General features: G+C 49.3%; 3 protein-coding genes across 3 annotated transcripts; 1 reads left to right on the top strand and 2 right to left on the bottom strand.

Annotated features, from left to right (window-relative positions):
- Positions 1–760: 760 nt before the first annotated feature.
- On the bottom strand, positions 761–6,153 carry LOC139215733 (zinc finger protein 845-like). The gene is made up of 2 exons (XM_070846775.1): positions 5,959–6,153; positions 761–4,305 (listed from the first exon to the last, which is right to left on the bottom strand). The coding sequence occupies exons 1-2, from the start codon at positions 6,131–6,133 to the stop codon at positions 908–910; spliced, it is 3,573 nt and encodes a 1,190-aa protein (XP_070702876.1). The 5' UTR covers positions 6,134–6,153; the 3' UTR covers positions 761–907.
- Positions 6,154–11,974: 5,821 nt separating this feature from the next.
- Positions 11,975–20,135, top strand: LOC139215732 (gastrula zinc finger protein xFG20-1-like). Its single transcript, XM_070846774.1, has 5 exons — positions 11,975–12,330; positions 12,727–14,138; positions 14,423–14,658; positions 18,596–18,975; positions 19,285–20,135. The coding sequence occupies exons 1-5, from the start codon at positions 12,138–12,140 to the stop codon at positions 20,133–20,135; spliced, it is 3,072 nt and encodes a 1,023-aa protein (XP_070702875.1). The 5' UTR covers positions 11,975–12,137.
- On the bottom strand, positions 16,673–18,522 carry LOC139215068 (zinc finger protein Paris-like). The gene is made up of 2 exons (XM_070845897.1): positions 18,170–18,522; positions 16,673–17,758 (listed from the first exon to the last, which is right to left on the bottom strand). The coding sequence occupies exons 1-2, from the start codon at positions 18,360–18,362 to the stop codon at positions 16,698–16,700; spliced, it is 1,254 nt and encodes a 417-aa protein (XP_070701998.1). The 5' UTR covers positions 18,363–18,522; the 3' UTR covers positions 16,673–16,697.

Here is a 20,135-nt window from a genome sequence, read left to right as displayed (position 1 = left end):
TGTGAACATGCTAAAACAAAGAGAGACTTTGGAGTTATTTAAAGGTTATTACGCTGATTTTACTGGAGATCAGACTGGGCCCCTGAACTAAAATGAGTTTGACCCCCCCGAGTTAAACAACAGCCAACTGTTTCCTTATCAAAAATATTAAAGCTGAAGTTTATAAAGGAGGTAAAAACTAGACTCCATCTTTAAGAATCAACTTAAACAAGTTCAACACCAAATTCACAAAGTCAGAAGCTGATCAGTGACTCACTTCCTGTATATTGGCTCCTCCCCTCTCTGCTTCAATATCCACACCCTCCTGTCAGACTGTGTCCCTCCTGGTTTTTATGTTGTCATATAGTTTTAACCGTCTGTGCTGTCAGTCAGTCAGTCAGTCAGTCAGTCAGTCAGTCAGTCAGTGTTTCTCTCAGACTGTTTCCAGAAAGAGCAGCTCAGAACAAACTCTTTCATTCAGAGACCAAAGATTCAACAGGAAGTTTCCTGTGATCTGCTTTGGACATGTTTTCCTCTGAACTCTTTACCTCAAGACTTTAGAAATAAAGATTGATAGATTGATTGATTGATAGATTGAAGACGTATCTGCTATTAATCTCTTCATGTTAACAGCAGCTGTTAGCCTTCTGCTAACACGAGCACATCTACAGTAAAACACTGTTCATTTCAATGAAGAAAATCAACATGACACTGAAGTGAATGATTAGTGGATTGACAGAAAAATAATGTGAAGCATTCTTGATCTCAAATGTGAGGATGTGCAGCTTTATTTTGGCAAACAACACTAAACTGAACATCTTTGGAGTTTGTTTCTTGCCACTGCTCAACAACAACATGAGTCTTTTGTCGACTGTGCGCAGGGATGCGGTGTTTCGGAGTTCTGCTTTGTGCAACCACACGGTTTCCCTCAGTGCAGGTTTTCATGGGAGGACTCCCCAACACACTGGTGGTACTTCAGCTCCGTGAACCAAGCGAAGCCTTTGTCACAGACACTGCAGTTGTATTGTTTCTCCATAGTGTGGATGATCATGTGGGACTGCATGCTTGCCTTATGTGCATATTTTTTACCACAAACTGGGCAGATGAATGGTTTCTCTCCTGTGTGGGTTCTCATGTGTATCTGAAGATGAGACCTGTACAGACATTTCTGCCCACAAACAGAACAAAAGAACGCTTTTTCTCCAGTGTGAAATCTCATGTGGTTCTTCAGATTGCACGTGTGCAGAAACCTCTTCCCACACTCAGAGCAGCTGTATGGTTTCCTGAGAGCATCGCTTCCCATTTCACTTTCAGAAACGTCATTATTTTTAAAAGGGTTTGAATGTAACTGAGGTTTCCTGTCGTCTTTCCAGAAATCACTGTCAGCGCTGTCGTCGCTCTCAGGCTCCAGAGACTCTGACGCCTTCTCTTTAGAACATCCCATAACACGACCTTCATTTGTCAAAGAGTTTAAACCTGATGGCCGTTCTCTGGTTTCCTTCCAGAAATCACTGTCAACGCTGTCTTCAGATTTAAAAGAGACCAGAGTCTGGTCCTCAGTCTCGGCCTCTAAGGGTCCACGTGGATGTGGGTTCCTGTCTGGTCCTGGTCCTCCACAGTCCTCTCCATCAGCTTCTGTCTCCATGTGTTCAGTGTGTCTGTGATGAAGCTGTGAGGACTGAGCTTCCTCTTCATCATCTTCACTCTTCACAGGGACAGGAGTCAGTGGGAACTCGGTGATATGAGCCTCACTGATCCAGACTTGCTCCTGCTCCTCTTTAATGTGGGGGGGCTCTGGGTCCTGCTCGGTCCCCCCTGTGTGGGCCGTCACACTTCCTCTTCCCGTAAACTGTTTCTCTCCTGAACTGATGAATCTTACGTGGTTCTTCTGCAGGTTGTTGTTGTAAAATGTTTCGGTATCAGTCTGCGAGACTTCAGTGTATCTCAGAGAGTTTAAAGCAGACTGAGCTTCTCTGGTCTCCTCCTGGTCATCAACACTGTCATCAGTCTCGGTCTCTGAGGAGTCTTCAGTCTGGTCCTCGGCCTCTAAGGGTCCACGTGGATGTGGGTTCCTGTCTGGTCCTGGTCCTCCACAGTCCTCTCCATCAGCTTCTGTCTCCATGTGTTGAGCTGAGCTGCTGGCTGGAGGCTCTGCCTCTCTGTTCTCCTCCGCCTGCTGCAGGTGGAGCTGTGAGGACTGACCACCAGCACACTGATGGTACTTGAGCTGATAAATCCGAGTGAATCCTCTGTCACAAATACTGCACCTGTAGATTTTCTGCTTTGCGTGGACTTCCATGTGTTTTGTCAGATATCTTCTCCAAGCAAATTCCTTCCCACAGATTGAGCAGCTGAACTGTGTTTGTCCAGTGTGGATCCTCATGTGTTTAACTAAAGACTCGCTGTCACTAAACCCTGTGTTACACACTGAGCAGCAGAAAGGCTTCTCTCCCGTGTGAGTCCTCATGTGTACCTGCAGCTGGTGCTTACGGCCAAATCTTCTACCGCACCGAGAGCAGCTAAACAACTTGTTGGCATTGCCCAGTTCCTCAGCGTTGCTTAGATGAAGCTGTGAGGACGCGCCAACACACACATGGCTCGTGAGCTCCAGCTCCAAAGCGAACCTTTTCTCACAAACAACGCAGCTGAGAAGTTTCTCTCCTGTATGGATTGATATGTGTCTTGTCAGATATCCTCCTGTTGCAAATCCGTTGCCACAGAATAAGCAGCTAAATGGTTTCTCTCCTATAGGACACTTCTTGTGCGTCTGCAGAGTGTGACAGTCTTCAGACCTTTTCTGATACTCAGTGGAGCTAAATGTTTTCATCCCCGCATCACTTTTCAGAAGGTTTAAAGCTGCAGGACGTTGCCTGGTCTGTTTGCAGAAGTCAACGTTGACGATGTCATCACTCTTCTGCTCAGTGTTCGCCGTGTCATCAGAGCAGCTGGAAGGCCTCTCACCAGCATTATATCCATTAGTTACACAGACTTTCTTATTTCTCCGATAAGTGAAACCCGACTGATGTTGCCTGGTCTCTTTCCAAAAATCAATGTCAGTGCTGTCATCGGTGTCAAAAGAGGATTTCATCTTTTCATTAATACCCTGCTTTAAATATCTCTGTGGGTCTGAGTCCCTGGCTGATCCTGGTCTTCCACAGTCCTCTCCATTGAGCACAGCTCCTCTTCTCTGTAAGGATTCACCAGCACACTTGTGCTTTTTCACCTGAAACTGCCAGAAGAATCTTCTCCCACAGTCACTGCAGCCAAATGGTTTCACCCCTGAGTGGACGGCCATGTGCTGCGTCATAATTCCTCTTTGTGAAAATCTTTTACCACAAACAGAGCAGCTGTACGGTTTCTCTCCTGTATGGGTTCTCATGTGTATCTCCAGATGGGACCTAAACTGACGTTTTTGACCACAAACGGTGCAAGTGAACAGTTTTTTGCCTTTGTGCATTCTCATGTGTGTCACCAGGAGGTAATTGTTAGGAAACGTTGCTTCGCATTCAGAACAGCTCAGTGGTTTCTGCCGTTTATCACTTTGGCCTCTGTGATGCTGCGATGACTCACCAACACACTTGTGGATTTTGAGCTGTGACGTCCCCCTGAATCTTTTGCCACAGTCGCTGCAGCTGAACGGTTTCACTCCTGTGTGTGTCGCCATGTGGTATGTTAGAGCTCCTTTGTGTCTAAATGTTTTACCACAAATTGAGCAGCTAAATGGTCTCTCTCCTGTGTGAGTTTTCACGTGGTAGTCGAGACCTGCTTTTTGAGTAAACTTTTTACCACACAAAGAGCAGCTAAAGGGTTTTACTCCTGTATGAGTCCTCATGTGGATATTGAGATTGCCCCTGTGTTTAAATGTTTTACCACATGCAGAGCAGCCGAATGACTTCCTGTCAAGATCCTCCCAGTCTTTATCACTGAGAGCAGTCTCAGCTTCAGAGCAGTCTCCAGTCTGGTCCTCGGCCTCTAAGGGTCCACGTGGATGTGGGTTCCTGTCTGGTTCTGGTCCTCCACAGTCCTCTCCATCAGCTTCTGTCTCCATGTGTTCAGTGTGTCTGTGATGAAGCTGTGAGGACTGAGCTTCCTCCTCATCATCTTCACTCTTCACAGGGACAGGAGTCAGTGGGAACTCGGTGATATGAGCCTCCTCCGGCCCTTGAAGCTGCTCTCCCTGCCGACTGGTCCAGACCTCCTCCTGCTCCTCTTTAATGTGGGGGGGCTCTGGAGGGTCCTCCTGCTCCTCTTTAATGTGGGGGGGCTCTGGGGGGCCCTGCTGCTCACAGGGAACATGTTCTTCAGCCCCCACCGACTGCTGGACGTCTGTGAGGGACAGAGAGACACAGAAACAGATATTGTGGTTAACAATGATTGATGAAGTGGAGGCTGAAAGCAGCAATCAAAGCTTCTGTAGGAAACATGTAACATGTTTATATACATGTTTGCTGAAGAGGATCACTGCAGTAGTGAGGAAGAGTGGTGTCTGAATCCTTCAACACCTGAACGTAGTATTCATCCGTCAGAAGGAATGATCATCAGTGAGGATTCACTCTGGGGGGGGGAAACAGCGCACAGTGCTGCATGTCACTGATGCAGAGTCACTCAAAGCAGAGAGAGTCAGCAGCCAATGAGAGGACGAGGAGGTTCTGTGTCCACGTGGGGCTCCTGGCTGCTCATCAGGACATAATGGATGAACCCATCAGTCCTGTGACAGACTAGAAAGTAACACTGGTGTGGAAGACGGCCCGTGGGGCACAAGAGTGTCGCTGAGCGTCCGAAGGTTCTCCTCATGGCTCTGGGTGATCCGGGACTGGAGCGATCCCTCTGGAGAAACCCACATTCAGAACGTGTGCCTAGAAGCAGATGCCTGTAGAGTAACAGAGGGACAGTGAGCTTGTGGGGAACATGGTGTCTTCTGCTAAACAGCAGAGTCACCGATGAAGCGGCTCGGCAGCCTTTGAAGTGAGAAGATTGATGATGATGATGTTTGAAGAGCACAGCGTGAGGACGACGAAGACTCAAGATGAGAAAACTCCAATTCAGACGAGATGCTGAAAATAACGAGTTTACGCACACGAACACCTTGATCTTTGTGTTTGTTACAACAAGCTTCTGTTCCTTCATGTTCTATCGAAGGCCAAGGGACTCCAGTCACATGTCTGGGTGTCTCTGGGGGAAATCTAACTTTTTTTATGTTCTAGGAAGTTTATGAACTCCCCAAGAACTGTTGGTGAGCTTTCACTCATCCTGTTAGATCTGGATCCTGTTAGATCTGGATCTTGTTAGATCTGGAACTGGAATCCTCGGTCACCACGACAGCACGACGTGAGACAAACACAGGATCCAGATGTGATTAATCAGTAAACCTGCTCACATTAGAGGATTTTAGCATTTGGTTTAAAAAAGACGTAAAGGTGATTTCCAGGTGGAGCGGGGGGCGGGGCCAGTCGGCCTGCTGAAAGGTTGGAGGTCACATGATCAGCAGATCCCCTAATGACATCACAAAGGGATGTTTTCCCCGAGGTGTCTAGAAAAGACATTAAACGTGAGCTTAACGCGATCAATCAGGAGCCGATCAGGTCGTCGATGCTTCGGCCTGAAGTTCAGACTAAGTCACAAGAGCTGAAGCGAACATGGAAACAAGCAGCAGCAACAGTTCAAAGAGTCCAAAGAGTCCAAAGAGTCCAAAGAGTCCAAAGAGTCCAAAGAGTCCAGCTCGTCAGAACCATGAACATCAATATGAGCAGAGTTCCTGCAGTAAAGGACAAGTACACCGAATCTGGACGTTGGCTCAGTAAAGGGACTTAGAGCCTTTAGTCACTGATTCAGGAAACAATCCAGGACCCAGGAGAGCACGAGGCCTCCAGAGGACACAGTGAAACTCTTTAGCAGCATCAGCTAGCTGCTGCTAGCAGGCTGCTTCAGCTAGCGTTAGCTTAGCAGTGAGCACGTTAGCAGCAGCAGACAGAAACACACCTGCTCTCCGCAGCTTTATCTCAGGCACTAACACCACCTCCAGCAGCTTCCGCTGGCGCTGGAGCTCCTCTTCATATCCGGGTGCTGTCGGGTCCAGAGGGCCGCTCAGACCCCGCTGAGCCGCAGTCAGCAGCCGCCGCCTGAAGAGCTCAGTGAGCTCCTGGAACCTGGACATCTTCCTCCGGAGACACGGCGGCTACTTCTGTCCTCGTTTCCGCTCCTGCAGCAGCGCAGGAAACTACAGGCTGACTGCGGGCCCTGACCCGGAAACACAGGCACGACTTCCGGTGCCCTCCTCTGGCCTTCACAATAAAAGCAGAGAGTTTTAAAGGTTTTTAGCCTCTAACCTTTGGTGGCATTTAATAGGCACATCAGAGAAAAAGGTCAGTGTCTGTCTGTCCACACACACACACACACACACACACACACACACACACACTGCAGTGATTCATTCAGAGAGTGCAGTAACTTAACACCGTGAACACCTGGAAGTTGTTTTATTGTTGACAGTTAATTATTTTCATGATGTTGGTGAAGGAGGTCTTAGCTTCAGGTGAGTGGGTGCTGGGTAGGAAGTCCAGGACCCAGTTTCCAAGGGAGGGGCTCAGTCCGAGTGCTGATGGTTTCTGCACCAGGGTCCAAGAAGAGCAGGCGGACAGAAGAGTTATTGTTCTGCAGGTGGGGGAGATCATCAGTGCAGCGGCCCTTCCTGTATGCCGACTATTCTCTATTCTCACTCAGGTGAACAGAACCAGACGCCCGTTTGGGTCACGCAGCATAGAGAACGATAAATTCTGGCCCAGCTTGGTGTGGGTGTGGTGGTTTAGTTACTGACACGTGGGAGGAAGTGGTGTGAGTCTGATGGTAAATCACACTAGTTTATTTGTTAACGTATATATTTAAGTGCTTCGCTGTGTTTGGAGCAGCACATGTGACCTGAGTGCCAAACATCGAGCTGCAGCCTCCTTCCTGGACAAAGACTGCAGGAAGCAGATGCGGGGGTCTCACTGATACACAAACTGTTCACTTCATCTCATCTCAGACATGAAAGGTCGCAGAAGGAAAAGACGACAGCAGAACATGAACTTTTTACAGAGTGAAAACACAAAGAAGTTCATTCTCCGACAGGAAACTTCTAAACAAATGCTCAGAAATAAAAACTCTTAAACGTCATGACTAAATGTGAGAATGGAGCTCAGCCGTCTGATTTCTGCCTGCAGTTAAATCTCATTTCTTCCTGTTTCTCATGTTTTGTCTTTTTCAGTCTTTGGTCAGTCTGCTGCTGGGACCGATGAGCAAAAACACCAGTCAGTCCAGCTGCTGGTGTTTTCTGCTGTTGATCGTCTGTGGATGTGTGTGATGTTGGTTGATGTTGGAAGACGGAGGCGTTGTGACACAGAGTGTTTCCCTTTACAGTAACTGTTCTATTCATCGTTTCTATCAGTGCAAAGACATTTGAAGAAGAACAGTCTCCAGTCTGGTCCTCGGCCTCTAAGGGTCCACGTGGATGTGGGTTCCTGTCTGGTCCTGGTCCTCCACAGTCCTCTCCATCAGCTTCTGTCTCCATGTGTTGAGCCGAGCTGCTGGCTGGAGGCTCTGCCTCTCTGTTCTCCTCCGCCTGCTGCAGGTGGAGCTGTGAGGACTGACCACCAACACACTTGTGTCTTCTGAATCTTTGGCCACGAACTCTGCAGCTAAAGGGTTTCACCCCCGGTGTGCATGTCCATGTGTTGTGTCAGAAGACTCTTCCGTGTAAAACTTTTACCACAAACGGAGCAGCTGAATGGTTTCTCTCCTGTGTGAGTTATCGTGTGTCTCTTCAGGTGTGTCTTGTGGCCAAATGTTTTGCCACAATCTGAACAGCTGAAAGGTTTCTCCCCTGTGTGCATCCTCATGTGTATCTTCAGATGTGTCTTACGGCCAAATCTTTTCCCACAAACTGAACAGCTGAAGTGTTTCTCCCCTCTGTGTATGGCCATGTGTTGTGTCAGATTGCCATTCTGTGTAAATCTTTTACCACAGATGGAGCAGATGAAAGGTTTCTCTCCTGTGTGACGTGTAATGTGGCGAATTAAGCTTCCCTTTTGAGCAAAACTTATACCACAAACTGTGCAAGTAAATGGTTTCTCTCCTGTGTGACGTCGCATGTGTATTTCCATATTTGTCTTGTGGCCAAATCTTTTCCCGCACTCAGAGCAGCTGAGCTGGTGAGTATCACATCCTACATCATTCACAGGGACTTTGGTGTTTTTCAGGGACTTTGACCCAGACTGAGCTTCTCTGGTCTCCTCCCAGTCCTCACTGTCCTCAGTCTCTGGTTCAGAAGAGTCTTCAGTCTGGTCCTCGGCCTCTAAGGGTCCACATGGATGTGGGTTCCTGTCTGGTCCTGGTCCTCCACAGTCCTCTCCATCAGCTTCTGTCTCCATGTGTTCAGTGTGTCTGTGATGAAGCTGTGAGGACTGAGCTTCCTCTTCATCATCTTCACTCTTCACAGGGACAGGAGTCAGTGGGAACTCGGTGATATGAGCCTCCTCCGACCCTTGAAGCTGCTCTCCCTGCCGACTGGTCCAGACCTCCTCCTGCTCCTCTTTAATGTGGGGGGGCTCTGGGAGGTCCTGCCGCTCAGGGGGAATCTGTTCTTCGGCCCCCGTCGGCTGCTGGACGTCTGCAGGGAACACTGGAACACAGAAACACACAGATGTTACTTTAAAAACACATTTCCATTAAATAAATGCTTAATAACACTCTGACTGGTGGAGCAGCAGCTCTAAAACCCCTGTTTTAGTGAATGTAGTCTGGTGTGTGTGCTGTTTGTGGTTAAACCAAAAGGATCTTCCAGGTCTCTCTCTGTAGGGATCCTTTCCATGATGCTGTCTCACACTTAGAATAACACTCTGAGCCTCAGTGACAACATGAACAACGAGGGTCCAGGTTTAAAACACCAGAGATCTTCTTTAAACCTGGAGTTATCTTACTAACCCCAAAGCCTCCTTTGTAGCACACCTGGGAACAGTTCCCTTTAAAACATCAAGGAGTGAAATAGGTCTGGATGCTTTTATTCTGAAATCCGGATATGCCCCGGATGTACACCGTGCCTGTTTCCTCATGCCGTTAGAAAACACCGATAAAGAGGCTGATAGTTTCTCAGTGTAGCAGCACTTTGTTGAAAGTGAGAAAAGGAACAAAGTGACCAACAGAAACATTTAACCCTTCCGACGCCGCTCACTTACCGTAAACTTCAGAATAGGGCCGCCCCCCCGGTGCCCCGGCGGCCGGTTTGTCCCCCGCAGTTATTCGCTGCTTCACCTCCGTTCTGAGCATTTGGACTTTGGACTTTTTCACACACACACTCCGTCACAAACCCTGTTTGTCTCCATCACACGGTCGCTCTGACCGCCGCTCTGCTGCTCACTTCCGGCCCCGCGGCCCGCTTCCGGCTAGCATGCTAAGCTAACTTCCGTAGCTTTGTGGGCCATCTTGATTGTCAAAATCAAATCTCTCACACATCACTTTCCTCACGTCAGTCACGAAAGGCTGGTAGTAAATATCAGATTGAGCACTGCCCTCATGCTAAGCTAAGCTAAGCTAAGCTAACTGCTGCAGCCTTGGAGATGACGGTCAGAGCTTCCGTAAGAAAAGCGTTACTTCCGTGCCCGGAAGTGATTGTTGGTGTTTGGTAAACGCCATTTAAACCGAGAGAAGAAGAAGAAGTCAGAGTAGGTCAGTGAGCTGCTGGAGGTGGTTTTAGTGCCTGAGAGGAAGCTGCGGAGAGCAGCTGCTGCTAACGTGCTCACTGCTAAGCTAACGCTAGCTGAAGCAGCCTGTTAGCATCAGCTAGCTGCTGCTGGAAGCTTTTCTTTGGTGGACGTGAAGAAACTCTGCTGCTCTTATAGAAAACTGTGTGAGTGACAGATGATTAATGACGGAGTGAAAACTTTTCATTTGTCCAAGAGAGTAGAATACTCTTCTTCTTCTTCTTCTCCTCCTTCTTCTACTACTACTACTCTTTCTCCTCCTTCTCCTCCTCCTCCTCACAGTAGAAGCCCAGTGTGAGGATCATGGCCCCCAGGCGGAGGTTCGTCTTGCAGTATGCAGAGGAGAATTCAGGAGAGAAAACTGCCAAACACTTTAACATTGACTCAAAAAGAAAACAGGAGGAAACAGAAGTGCGAGCTGCTGACTGGGGGGGGGGGGGGGTCAGCTTGGAGCTGGAGAAAAGGCTGGCAGACTGGATTTGCTCCATGTGGGACAAACACGGCTGAGTATCCAGAACCATGATGAAGAAGAAGGCTCTGGAGATCTACCCGTCGGCCACCACGGCCCGCCAAGACCAGAACCTGGTCCCTGAGAAACCAGTGGGGTTCAGGGAGGGACAGCCCTGCAGCGCCGGGGGGGAGGCTCAGGAGGAAGGTGTGATGATGCTGATGGTTTAGGTGAGTTTCATGTTTGGACTTCAGTCCGTCTGGTGATGAAGCATTCGACTGAGTGACACCTGGGGGGGGGGTTGGTGGTGCTGGTCCGTTCTGATTGGCTGCTGTCAGTAATACTGCTCAGGTATGGAAAGCCAATGGGGTCATAATTCCTCCTGTAGATCTGATCTCTGATGCTTCACATAACCAGAAGAAGAAAAGCTTTTTTATACATTTACAACATTTTACAACATTGAAAACGTGACAGACTGACTGCATGTTGTATCCAGACAGAAACATTATGTGTTGTCAGCAACAAATCCCCCACAATGCACCAGAGACTTTGTTACATTTGTCAGAGATCGACTTGATTTCAGAGATCACATGATCTTCGGTCAGATGTTTACATTTCTAACTTTGCTGTAAAACTGCTTGCTGTGTTTTTCAGTTTTACCCTCAAACGACTTAAAAGTGATCGTTATGAAAGAGGAGCAGCAGGACCCCCCAGAGCCCCCCCACATTAAAGAGGAGCAGCAGGACCCCCCAGAGCCCCCCCACATTAAAGAGGAGCAGCAGGACCCCCCCAGAGCCCCCCCACATTAAAGAGGAGCAGCAGGACCCCCCCAGAGCCCCCCCACATTAAAGAGGAGCAGCAGGACCCCCCCAGAGCCCCCCCACATTAAAGAGGAGCAGCAGGACCCCCCAGAGCCCCCCCACATTAAAGAGGAGCAGCAGGACCCCCCCAGAGCCCCCCCACATTAAAGAGGAGCCAGTGACATCAGTCAATGTTACCGTTACTTCCTTCTTTGTCTTGGATGTGAGACGCTTTGAGATGACAAGAAGTAACAACAGCAGTTGATCAGAAATACTCTGAGTAGATCCTGATGGATTTAGCAGAAGCATTTTATTGAGCTTCTTCGCTAAAGAACTTCCTCCTGTAGCTTCAGATGGATCATGTTTTCCCTGACTGAGGCCGGTCCAGCAGCAGAGCTGAGCCAACATCTAATCCACGCAGACGTTTGGTGTCAGAAAGCTTCCGGCCGGTCGGCGACTCACTGACGTCACTGTTTGACAGTTTTGTCTCTGATAAATGAAACTTTTCCAGCTGCAGTCATTTCACACAGTGAGATAATTAGACTTTGTGACATTTGTTCACTCGTAACTTCTGAATATATTTATGATCTTTAGTGTATGTGTTTAATATATTTATGATCTTTAGTGTATGTGTTTAATATATTTATGATCTTTAGTGTATGTATTTAATATATTTATGATCTTTAGTGTATGTGTTTAATATATTTATGATCTTTAGTGTATGTGTTTAATATATTTATGATCTTTAGTGTATGTATTTAATATTCTCCAGATTTCCACATGAGCACGATGAAGAATAAAAAACTTCACAGCAGACTCTCAGAAAGCTTCGGCCGTTTGTTTTTAAGATCAACCCGGAAGTGGAGTCCCTTCTGACCCGGAAGTGGAGTCCCTTCTGACCCGGAAGTGGTGTGATGGAGCAGCTGGTGATGGAGCCCCGCAGCTGAGCAGACAGAGAGTGTGGGACATGAAGAGCAGTGAGCAGCAGAGCCTCCGAGGGTCCGGATAAACCTCTGAGTGGACTTTGTGCTCTTCACCTCTTTCCTCCATCTTTCACCTCTGACTCATCTCCGCACAAAGCTACGGAAGTTAGCTTAGCATGCTAGCCGGAAGCGGGCCGCGAGCGACCGTGTGACGGAGAGCGTGAGCAGGAAGAGCCGCCGTGACCGTGTGAACATGTGTAAAGTCCAGATGCTGAGAGCGCTGCTGAAGCAGAGACTGAGTGCTGCTGCTGAAGAGATATTTGGGCTGTTTGAAAGAACCATAGCAGAGTACGAGGAGGAGCTCTGTCGGTCACAGGAGGAGAACGAGCGGCAGCGGAGACTCCTGGACGCTGTTCTCAGCCCCCAGCTTCGGCTGCACAGAGCAGGTCTGTTCAGGGGGGGGGGGGCTTTGGGTGTCACATGAGACCTTCAGGTGTTTCTCAGATGAACTGATATATTTTAGGGGTCAAACTTATTTGGACTTGAGTTCAGCTTTGTGCTCAGACTGTCCCAGCTGGTCTTCTTATCTTCACACACTGATCTAATGAACGTTGGGCTCAGTTTCTCTTTCTGACCTTTGACCCCTGAAACTAAAGCAGGTTTTCCTGTGAATTTCAACATCATATATTTTCTATTCTAGTTTTAAGAACAGTTCAAATGTCATCATATTTGAACTCTTGTTCTTGAAACTAAAGGTATTAAAGGTGCAGTCAGTCAGACTGAGAAGACATTTTAACAGTCGACTCAAACATGAAATCTTAACGCGTGTTTCTGTGTTCCAGTGCTTCCTGCAGACGTCCAGCAGCCGGCGGGGGCCAAAGAACAGCTTCCCTGTGAGCGGCAGGACCCCCCAGAGCCCCCCCACATTAAAGAGGAGCAGGAGGAGGTCTGGACCAGTCGGCAGGGAGAGCAGCTTCAAGGGCCGGAGGAGGCTCATATCACCGAGTTCCCACTGACTCCTGTCCCTGTGAAGAGTGAAGATGATGAAGAGGAAGCTCAGTCCTCACAGCTTCATCACAGACACACTGAACACATGGAGACAGAAGCTGATGGAGAGGACTGTGGAGGACCAGGACCAGACAGGAACCCACATCCACGTGGACCCTTAGAGGCCGAGGACCAGACTGAAGACTGTTCTGAACCACAGACTGAGGACAGTGAGGACTGGGAGGAGACCAGAGAAGCTCAGTCTGGGTCAAAGTCCCTGAAAAACACCAAAGTGAAGAAACGATTTAGCTGCTTTGAATGTGGGAAAAAGTTTAGCCTCAAGAAAAATCTGAAGAGACACGTGAGAACTCACACAGGAGTGAAACCATTTACCTGCCTAGAGTGTGGGAAAAGGTTCGGCCGAAAGTCACATCTGCAGAGACACGTGAAGATTCACACAGGAGAGAAACTCTTCAGGTGCTCTGAGTGTGGCAAAGGATTAACGGAGAAGTTCAATCTGATACAACACATGAGAACCCACACGGGGGAGAAACCATACATCTGCTCTGCATGTGACAGAGGCTTTGCTGACAAGGCGACTCTGACAGAACACATGAGAATCCACACAGGAGAGAAACCCTTCAGCTGCAGAGTCTGTGACCACAGCTTCACTTGGCGTTCACAGCTGAAAAAACACAAGTGTGCTGGTGGTCAGTCCTCACAGCTCCACCTGCAGCAGGCGGAGGAGAACAGAGAGGCAGAGCCTCCAGCCAGCAGCTCGGCTCAACACATGGAGACAGAAGCTGATGGAGAGGACTGTGGAGGACCAGGACCAGACAGGAACCCACATCTAGACTTACAGTTGAGTAGTGATGATGAATCGTCCTCATGGTCTGCGTTTGACTCTGACAGTGACGATGACGATGATGACGATGATGACTGCTCGTCTACAGAGACGAGCCTTTCAGTTTTAAGGCCTCAGAGAACCAGCAGGTCTGCCCGTGTGGATCGGTCTGGTTCTGTGCTGAAGCCGTTTCGTTGCACCACGTGCGGTAAAAGCTTTGCTGACAGAAACGATCTGCACAAACACATTCCGAAGCACACGGGCAGGAGAGGGAAACCATTTGGCTGCACTCTGTGTGGCCTACTGTCCTCTGACCATGAAACAATGTTGACTCATATGAAAGTCCACACAGAGGTAAAACTCTTCACCTGCTCAATCTGTAAAGCAACTTTTAGTCTGTATGACTCACTGACGTTTCACATGGCGATCCATTAAAAGTACTTCAGGTCACTTGTGACCCCCCTTCTCCAAAAATCAAGTTTGAACAAATTTGAAAAGCCGGATCCAGAGATCTGGTTTATTTTCCTTAAAGTGAGATTCTAACCTGAACATCTGAACCTGCTGTTGTTTTCTGTCTGCAGTAATAAATGTTTTACAATATCAAGTATCAGCTTCACGTGTCCAAGTCCCTGGTTGGTTTTTACGGTTGAAGTCGTTTCTTCCCAAACTTAATGGTGGTTTAGTCTCTTGGTCTCCGTCTTGGGGAGGCAGGTAGAGGAGGGTCACCAGGAGTCAGCCATGTTGGCAGATCTTCTAGCAGGAAGAAGGAGAAACGGAGCGTGTCTACCCTGCTACACCCCACCATCGCTCAGCCCTGGGGGGTGAACAACCTGAACATCACAAACCACAAAGAGCCCAAAGACAGTGACAGCACTTCAGGTCCAGAGGCCTCCATCCACCTTCCCTCCTGCTCCAGGTGCTCCAGGTGCTCCAGGTGCTCCAGGTGCAGGAAGTCAGGACCAACCGGGTGTGGACGACCTGGAGAGAAGAGACACGTCGAGTTTGAAAAGCTGACAGGACGGCCTCATAGACCATGATGCACTTCTGTAGGTCCAACTAGCAGACAGGAGTTAAAAAAGCTTAATGTTAAACATCTGCAGCAGTAAAGGAACTCATTATCGCAGCGGGAGATTCCACAAACATCAGTGGAACAGAGACACTGCAGGACTTTGGCACTTTTACTTTAGGGTTGAAAAGCAGGACTTTAGTTGTGGAGTATTTCAGTGTGGTATTAGAACCTTTACTTCAGTGCTGCTGCTGTGTTGACAGACACATGGAGGCAGTAATTCTGCACTTCCAAACAAAAAAAAAGCTTCCTGCTGTGAAACCAGAGCAGAGGTGTCCTGTTGTCTGGGTTAACAACCCGTCCAAGCCAGAACAACTGATCCAATCTGGCTTCATGTCAAAAGTGAGTGAAGCACAACAATGAAAAGCAGTGCAGTGCTGTGAGGGTGCAGCTAATGCTAGTGCTAATGCTAGTGCTAATGCTAGTGTTAGCTGAGCTGGAGACACCTGGAAGGACAGCACCACTGAAGAAGAGCTGGATGCTACGTATTGTGTGATGATCTCTATGAACTAGATGAAGCAAACACTCCGGATTGTCCGGCGGTTATAAAAAAGTGCACAGCTCCAAATAAGACGCTTGTTGTTCCTCTACGGTGTGACGTCACCTCCTCAGGGTGTTTAGCTTCCTGTTCAGAAAAGAGACGAGACGTTTACACAGAATGGTTTTAGTTTTATTGTCGCCTGCAGAAATCATCTGAATCGTGCTCACATGGTGACGGAGGGAGCACGTCTGCACAGCAGCACGTCCAGGGAACATTTCAGTGGGCTGAAAACCATCAGTGCTTCAAACTGATCAGCAGTACTTACAAAATAAAAGCCTCATTTGGGTTTTATGTAATAAAAGTTTCAATCCATCCGTGAAACAGCTCGACCGGCAGTTCAGCTGACGGCAGAAATCTACTCTGAAGTTTTTGAACGTGTTTCCTGCTTCTACACTGTTTAGCTGCTGTTATTAGCTGTACAGCTCACGAGCAGCCGGCCGGCCAGAACCTTTCTGTGTGGAGTTCTCCTGCTCCCCCCGCGCTTGGGGGGGTTCTCTCCGGTTCTCCGGCTTCCTCCCACAGTCCAAAGACCTGCAGGTTACCTGGTGACCAGTCCAGGTACGGATGATGGATGGTGGTGCTGCTGATTCACCTCCTCACACTAGAAATACAAAAGGCAAATGTTCAGCTTGTAAGAACCTGCCGGACAGCCGGACGGAGCAGAGCGTCATCTTCATGACAGCGAGGTGACGTCCTGCTGGGAGTCTCCGCTTCCTCTGGTTTGGTTGGTGAGGAAAGTTTGAACCAACTGGTGGAAGGAAGTGTTTCCCTGGTGCTCCGTGAAGGAACTGTGCCGCCTTCTGTCCAACACAGGCTGGAATCAACAAATCAGAGCAATGAAGCAGATAAAGTAGTTAAAACTCCTGAAAGCAGTCGGGAGAAGACAAAACACCTGTGCTCCTCTTTCGGTGAAGCACGCTGTTGTTCTGGACAAACAGGTGATGATGGTGATGTCACAGAAAAGCAACAACAACTCAGCAGGTCTCCATCAAACATCTGTGAAGACGAGGAATTAAAATGATGATCGACCATCTAATCGGTAATAATCAATACGACCTCCGTCTGAACAACAGAACATCTGACAGGAAGTCATTCAGTCTTCAGCTGAGGACCAGCGGCAGCACGTCCTCCATCACTCTTCTTTCACATGCACTGCCCCCATTCTTCGCTCTGATTGGTCAAGGTCAGCGCATGAACTTCCTGTGTGCATTCATGTGGGCAGCAACAGCTTCAGAAACAGCCCCCCCACCCCAGATATCGGTCATGCAGCATTCTGGGACATCCACTAAATAGAAGTCCTGCTTTTGTTTTGAGAACAGAACTATTGAAGTGGAAGAGACTAGAACACCGGAGCTCCGTGTGACGCTGCCGTCCGTCACCACACGCGCTTCTTTCCAGCATCACAGCTCACACGACCTTCAACCTGCCCGAGGTTCTCTGGTCTCCACATACAGTCATCATCATCACCACCTTCTACCTCCGGTTCAGAACAGTCTCCAGTCTGGTCCTCGGGCTCTAAGGGTCCACGTGGATGTGGGTTCCTGTCTGGTCCTGGTCCTCCACAGTCCTCTCCATCAGCTTCTGTCTCCATGTGTTGAGCTGAGCTGCTGGCTGGAGGCTCTGCCTCTCTGTTCTCCTCCGCCTGCTGCAGGTGGAGCTGTGAGGACTGACCACCAGCACACTTGTGTCTCTTCAGCTGTTCATACCAGGTGAACCTCTGGTCACAGACTCTGCAGCTGAAGGGTTTCTCTCCGGTGTGCAGGGCCACGTGTTGGGACAGATGTCCTTTCTGTGAAAAGCTTTTACCACAAAACAAGCAGCTGAATGGTTTCTCCCCCGTGTGACATCTCATGTGTGTCTGCAGATGAGCTTTGCGCCGAAACCTTTTCCCGCAGACTGAGCAGCTGAAAGGTCTCTCTCCTGTGTGATTCCTCAGGTGTCTCTTCAGACTTCCCACTTGACTAAATCTTTTCCCACATTCAGAGCAGCTAAATGGTTTAGTGTCAGTGTTACATCCTGTAACATCACTGATCAGAGACTGTAAACCAGACTGAGCTCCTCTGAAGTCCTCACTGTCCTCAGTCTGTGGTTCAGAACAGTCTCTAGTCTGGTCCTCGGCCTCTAAGGGTCCACGTGGATGTGGGTTCCTGTCTGGTTCTGGTCCTCCACAGTCCTCTCCATCAGCTTCTGTCTCCATGTGTTCAGTGTGTCTGTGATGAAGCTGTGAGGACTGAGCTTCCTCTTCATCATCTTCACTCTTCACAGGGACAGGAGTCAGTGGGAACTCGGTGATATGAGCCTCCTCCGGCCCTTGAAGCTGCTCTCCCTGCCGACTGGTCCAGACCTCCTCCTGCTCCTCTTTAATGTGGGGGGGCTCTGGGGGGTCCTGCCGCTCACAGGGAACCTGTTCTTTGGCCCCCGCCGGCTGCTGGACGTCTGCAGGAAGCACTGGAACACAGAAACACGCGTTAAGATTTCATGTTTGAGTCGACTGTTAAAATGTCTTCTCAGTCTGACTGACTGCACCTTTAATACCTTTAGTTTCAAGAACAAGAGTTCAAATATGATGACATTTGAACTGTTCTTAAAACTAGAATAGAAAATATATGATGTTGAAATTCACAGGAAAACCTGCTTTAGTTTCAGGGGTCAAAGGTCAGAAAGAGAAACTGAGCCCAACGTTCATTAGATCAGTGTGTGAAGATAAGAAGACCAGCTGGGACAGTCTGAGCACAAAGCTGAACTCAAGTCCAAATAAGTTTGACCCCTAAAATATATCAGTTCATCTGAGAAACACCTGAAGGTCTCATGTGACACCCAAAGCCCCCCCCCCCCCCCGGAACAGACCTGCTCTGTGCAGCCGAAGCTGGGGGCTGAGAACAGCGTCCAGGAGTCTCCGCTGCCGCTCGTTCTCCTCCTGTGACCGACAGAGCTCCTCCTCGTACTCTGCTATGGTTCTTTCAAACAGCCCAAATATCTCTTCAGCAGCAGCACTCAGTCTCTGCTTCAGCAGCGCTCTCAGCATCTGGACTTTACACATGTTCACACGGTCACGGCGGCTCTTCCTGCTCACGCTCTCCGTCACACGGTCGCTCGCGGCCCGCTTCCGGCTAGCATGCTAAGCTAACTTCCGTAGCTTTGTGCGGAGATGAGTCAGAGGAGAAAGATGGAGGAAAGAGGTGAAGAGCACAAAGTCCACTCAGAGGTTTATCCGGACCCTCGGAGGCTCTGCTGCTCACTGCTCTTCATGTCCCACACTCTCTGTCTGCTCAGCTGCGGGGCTCCATCACCAGCTGCTCCATCACACCACTTCCGGGTCAGAAGGGACACCACTTCCGGGTCAGAAGGGACGCCACTTCCGGGTCAGAAGGGACGCCACTTCCGGGTCACACTTCCTCTCGGCGGTCAGAGCAACGGAACGGAGAGCGTGAGCAGGAAGAGCCGCCGTGACCGTGTGAACATGTGTAAAGTCCAGATGCTGAGAGCGCTGCTGAAGCAGAGACTGAGTGCTGCTGCTGAAGAGATATTTGGGCTGTTTGAAAGAACCATAGCAGAGTACGAGGAGGAGCTCTGTCGGTCACAGGAGGAGAACGAGCGGCAGCGGAGACTCCTGGACGCTGTTCTCAGCCCCCAGCTTCGGCTGCACAGAGCAGGTCTGTTCCGGGGGGGGGGCGCTAGCTCTCTGCTCAGTCAGGGGGGGGGGCACTGTCTCCCCCCGAGCTAAGTGAGCGCTAGCTTAAATCCGGTTGTCATAGTAACACTGTGGATGTTTCACGGTGATTCTCCAGCTGCATCCTTTCATTTCCATCAGTTTCTTAGTTTCAGAACTTCTCCCAGTTCAGACTTTTGTTTGTGGAGGAAAGTTCTGATCAGAAAGACGAGAAGTGAAGAGAAAACTAGAGGAGCTGAGACCAGACCTGCTTCACTGATCACTGTCTCTGTTTCTGTCTTTACTTTTACAGCAGACGTCCAGCAGCCGGCGGGGGCCGAAGAACAGCTTCCCTGTGAGCGGCAGGACCCCCCAGAGCCCCCCCACATTAAAGAGGAGCAGGAGGAGGTCTGGACCAGTCGGCAGGGAGAGCAGCTTCAAGGGCCGGAGGAGGCTCATATCACCGAGTTCCCACTGACTCCTGTCCCTGTGAAGAGTGAAGATGATGAAGAGGAAGCTCAGTCCTCACAGCTTCATCACAGACACACTGAACACATGGAGACAGAAGCTGATGGAGAGGACTGTGGAGGACCAGGACCAGACAGGAACCCACGTCCACGTGGACCCTTAGAGGCCGAGGACCAGACTGAAGACTCCTCAGAGACCGAGACTGAGGACAGTGAGGACTGGGAGGAGACCAGAGAAGCTCAGTCTGGGTCAAAGTCTCACAATAACAAAGGAAGTTGTAGGAAACGTCTTATTGGCGACAAACTGTTGAGCTGCTCTGAGTGTGGTAAAATATTTGCTAACAAGACAAACCTGAAGATACATATGAACATTCACACAAGAGAAAAGTCCTTCAGCTGTTTAGTTTGCGGTAAAATATTTGCACAAGGAGGAAATCTGAGAGAACACATGTCCGTCCACAGAGAAGAGAAACCTTACAGCTGCAGCGTCTGCGAGCAAAGGTTCAGTACGTTGACACGTCTCAGGACCCACCAGCGTGCTTGTCGTCTGCCCCCTCGGCTTCAGCAGAGACAGACTGACAAACACATGGAGACAGAAGCTGATGGAGAGGACTGTGGAGGACCAGGACCAGACAGGAACCCACATCCACGTGGATCCTTAGAGGCCGAGGACCAGACTGAAGACTGTTCTGACTGA

The sequence above is a fragment of the Pempheris klunzingeri genome, chromosome 16 (genome assembly GCF_042242105.1).
Source record: "Pempheris klunzingeri isolate RE-2024b chromosome 16, fPemKlu1.hap1, whole genome shotgun sequence".
Lineage (NCBI taxonomy): Eukaryota > Metazoa > Chordata > Actinopteri > Acropomatiformes > Pempheridae > Pempheris > Pempheris klunzingeri.
The sequence above is the reverse complement of the archived record's forward strand: the minus strand, read 5'-3'. Positions and strand labels throughout refer to the sequence as shown.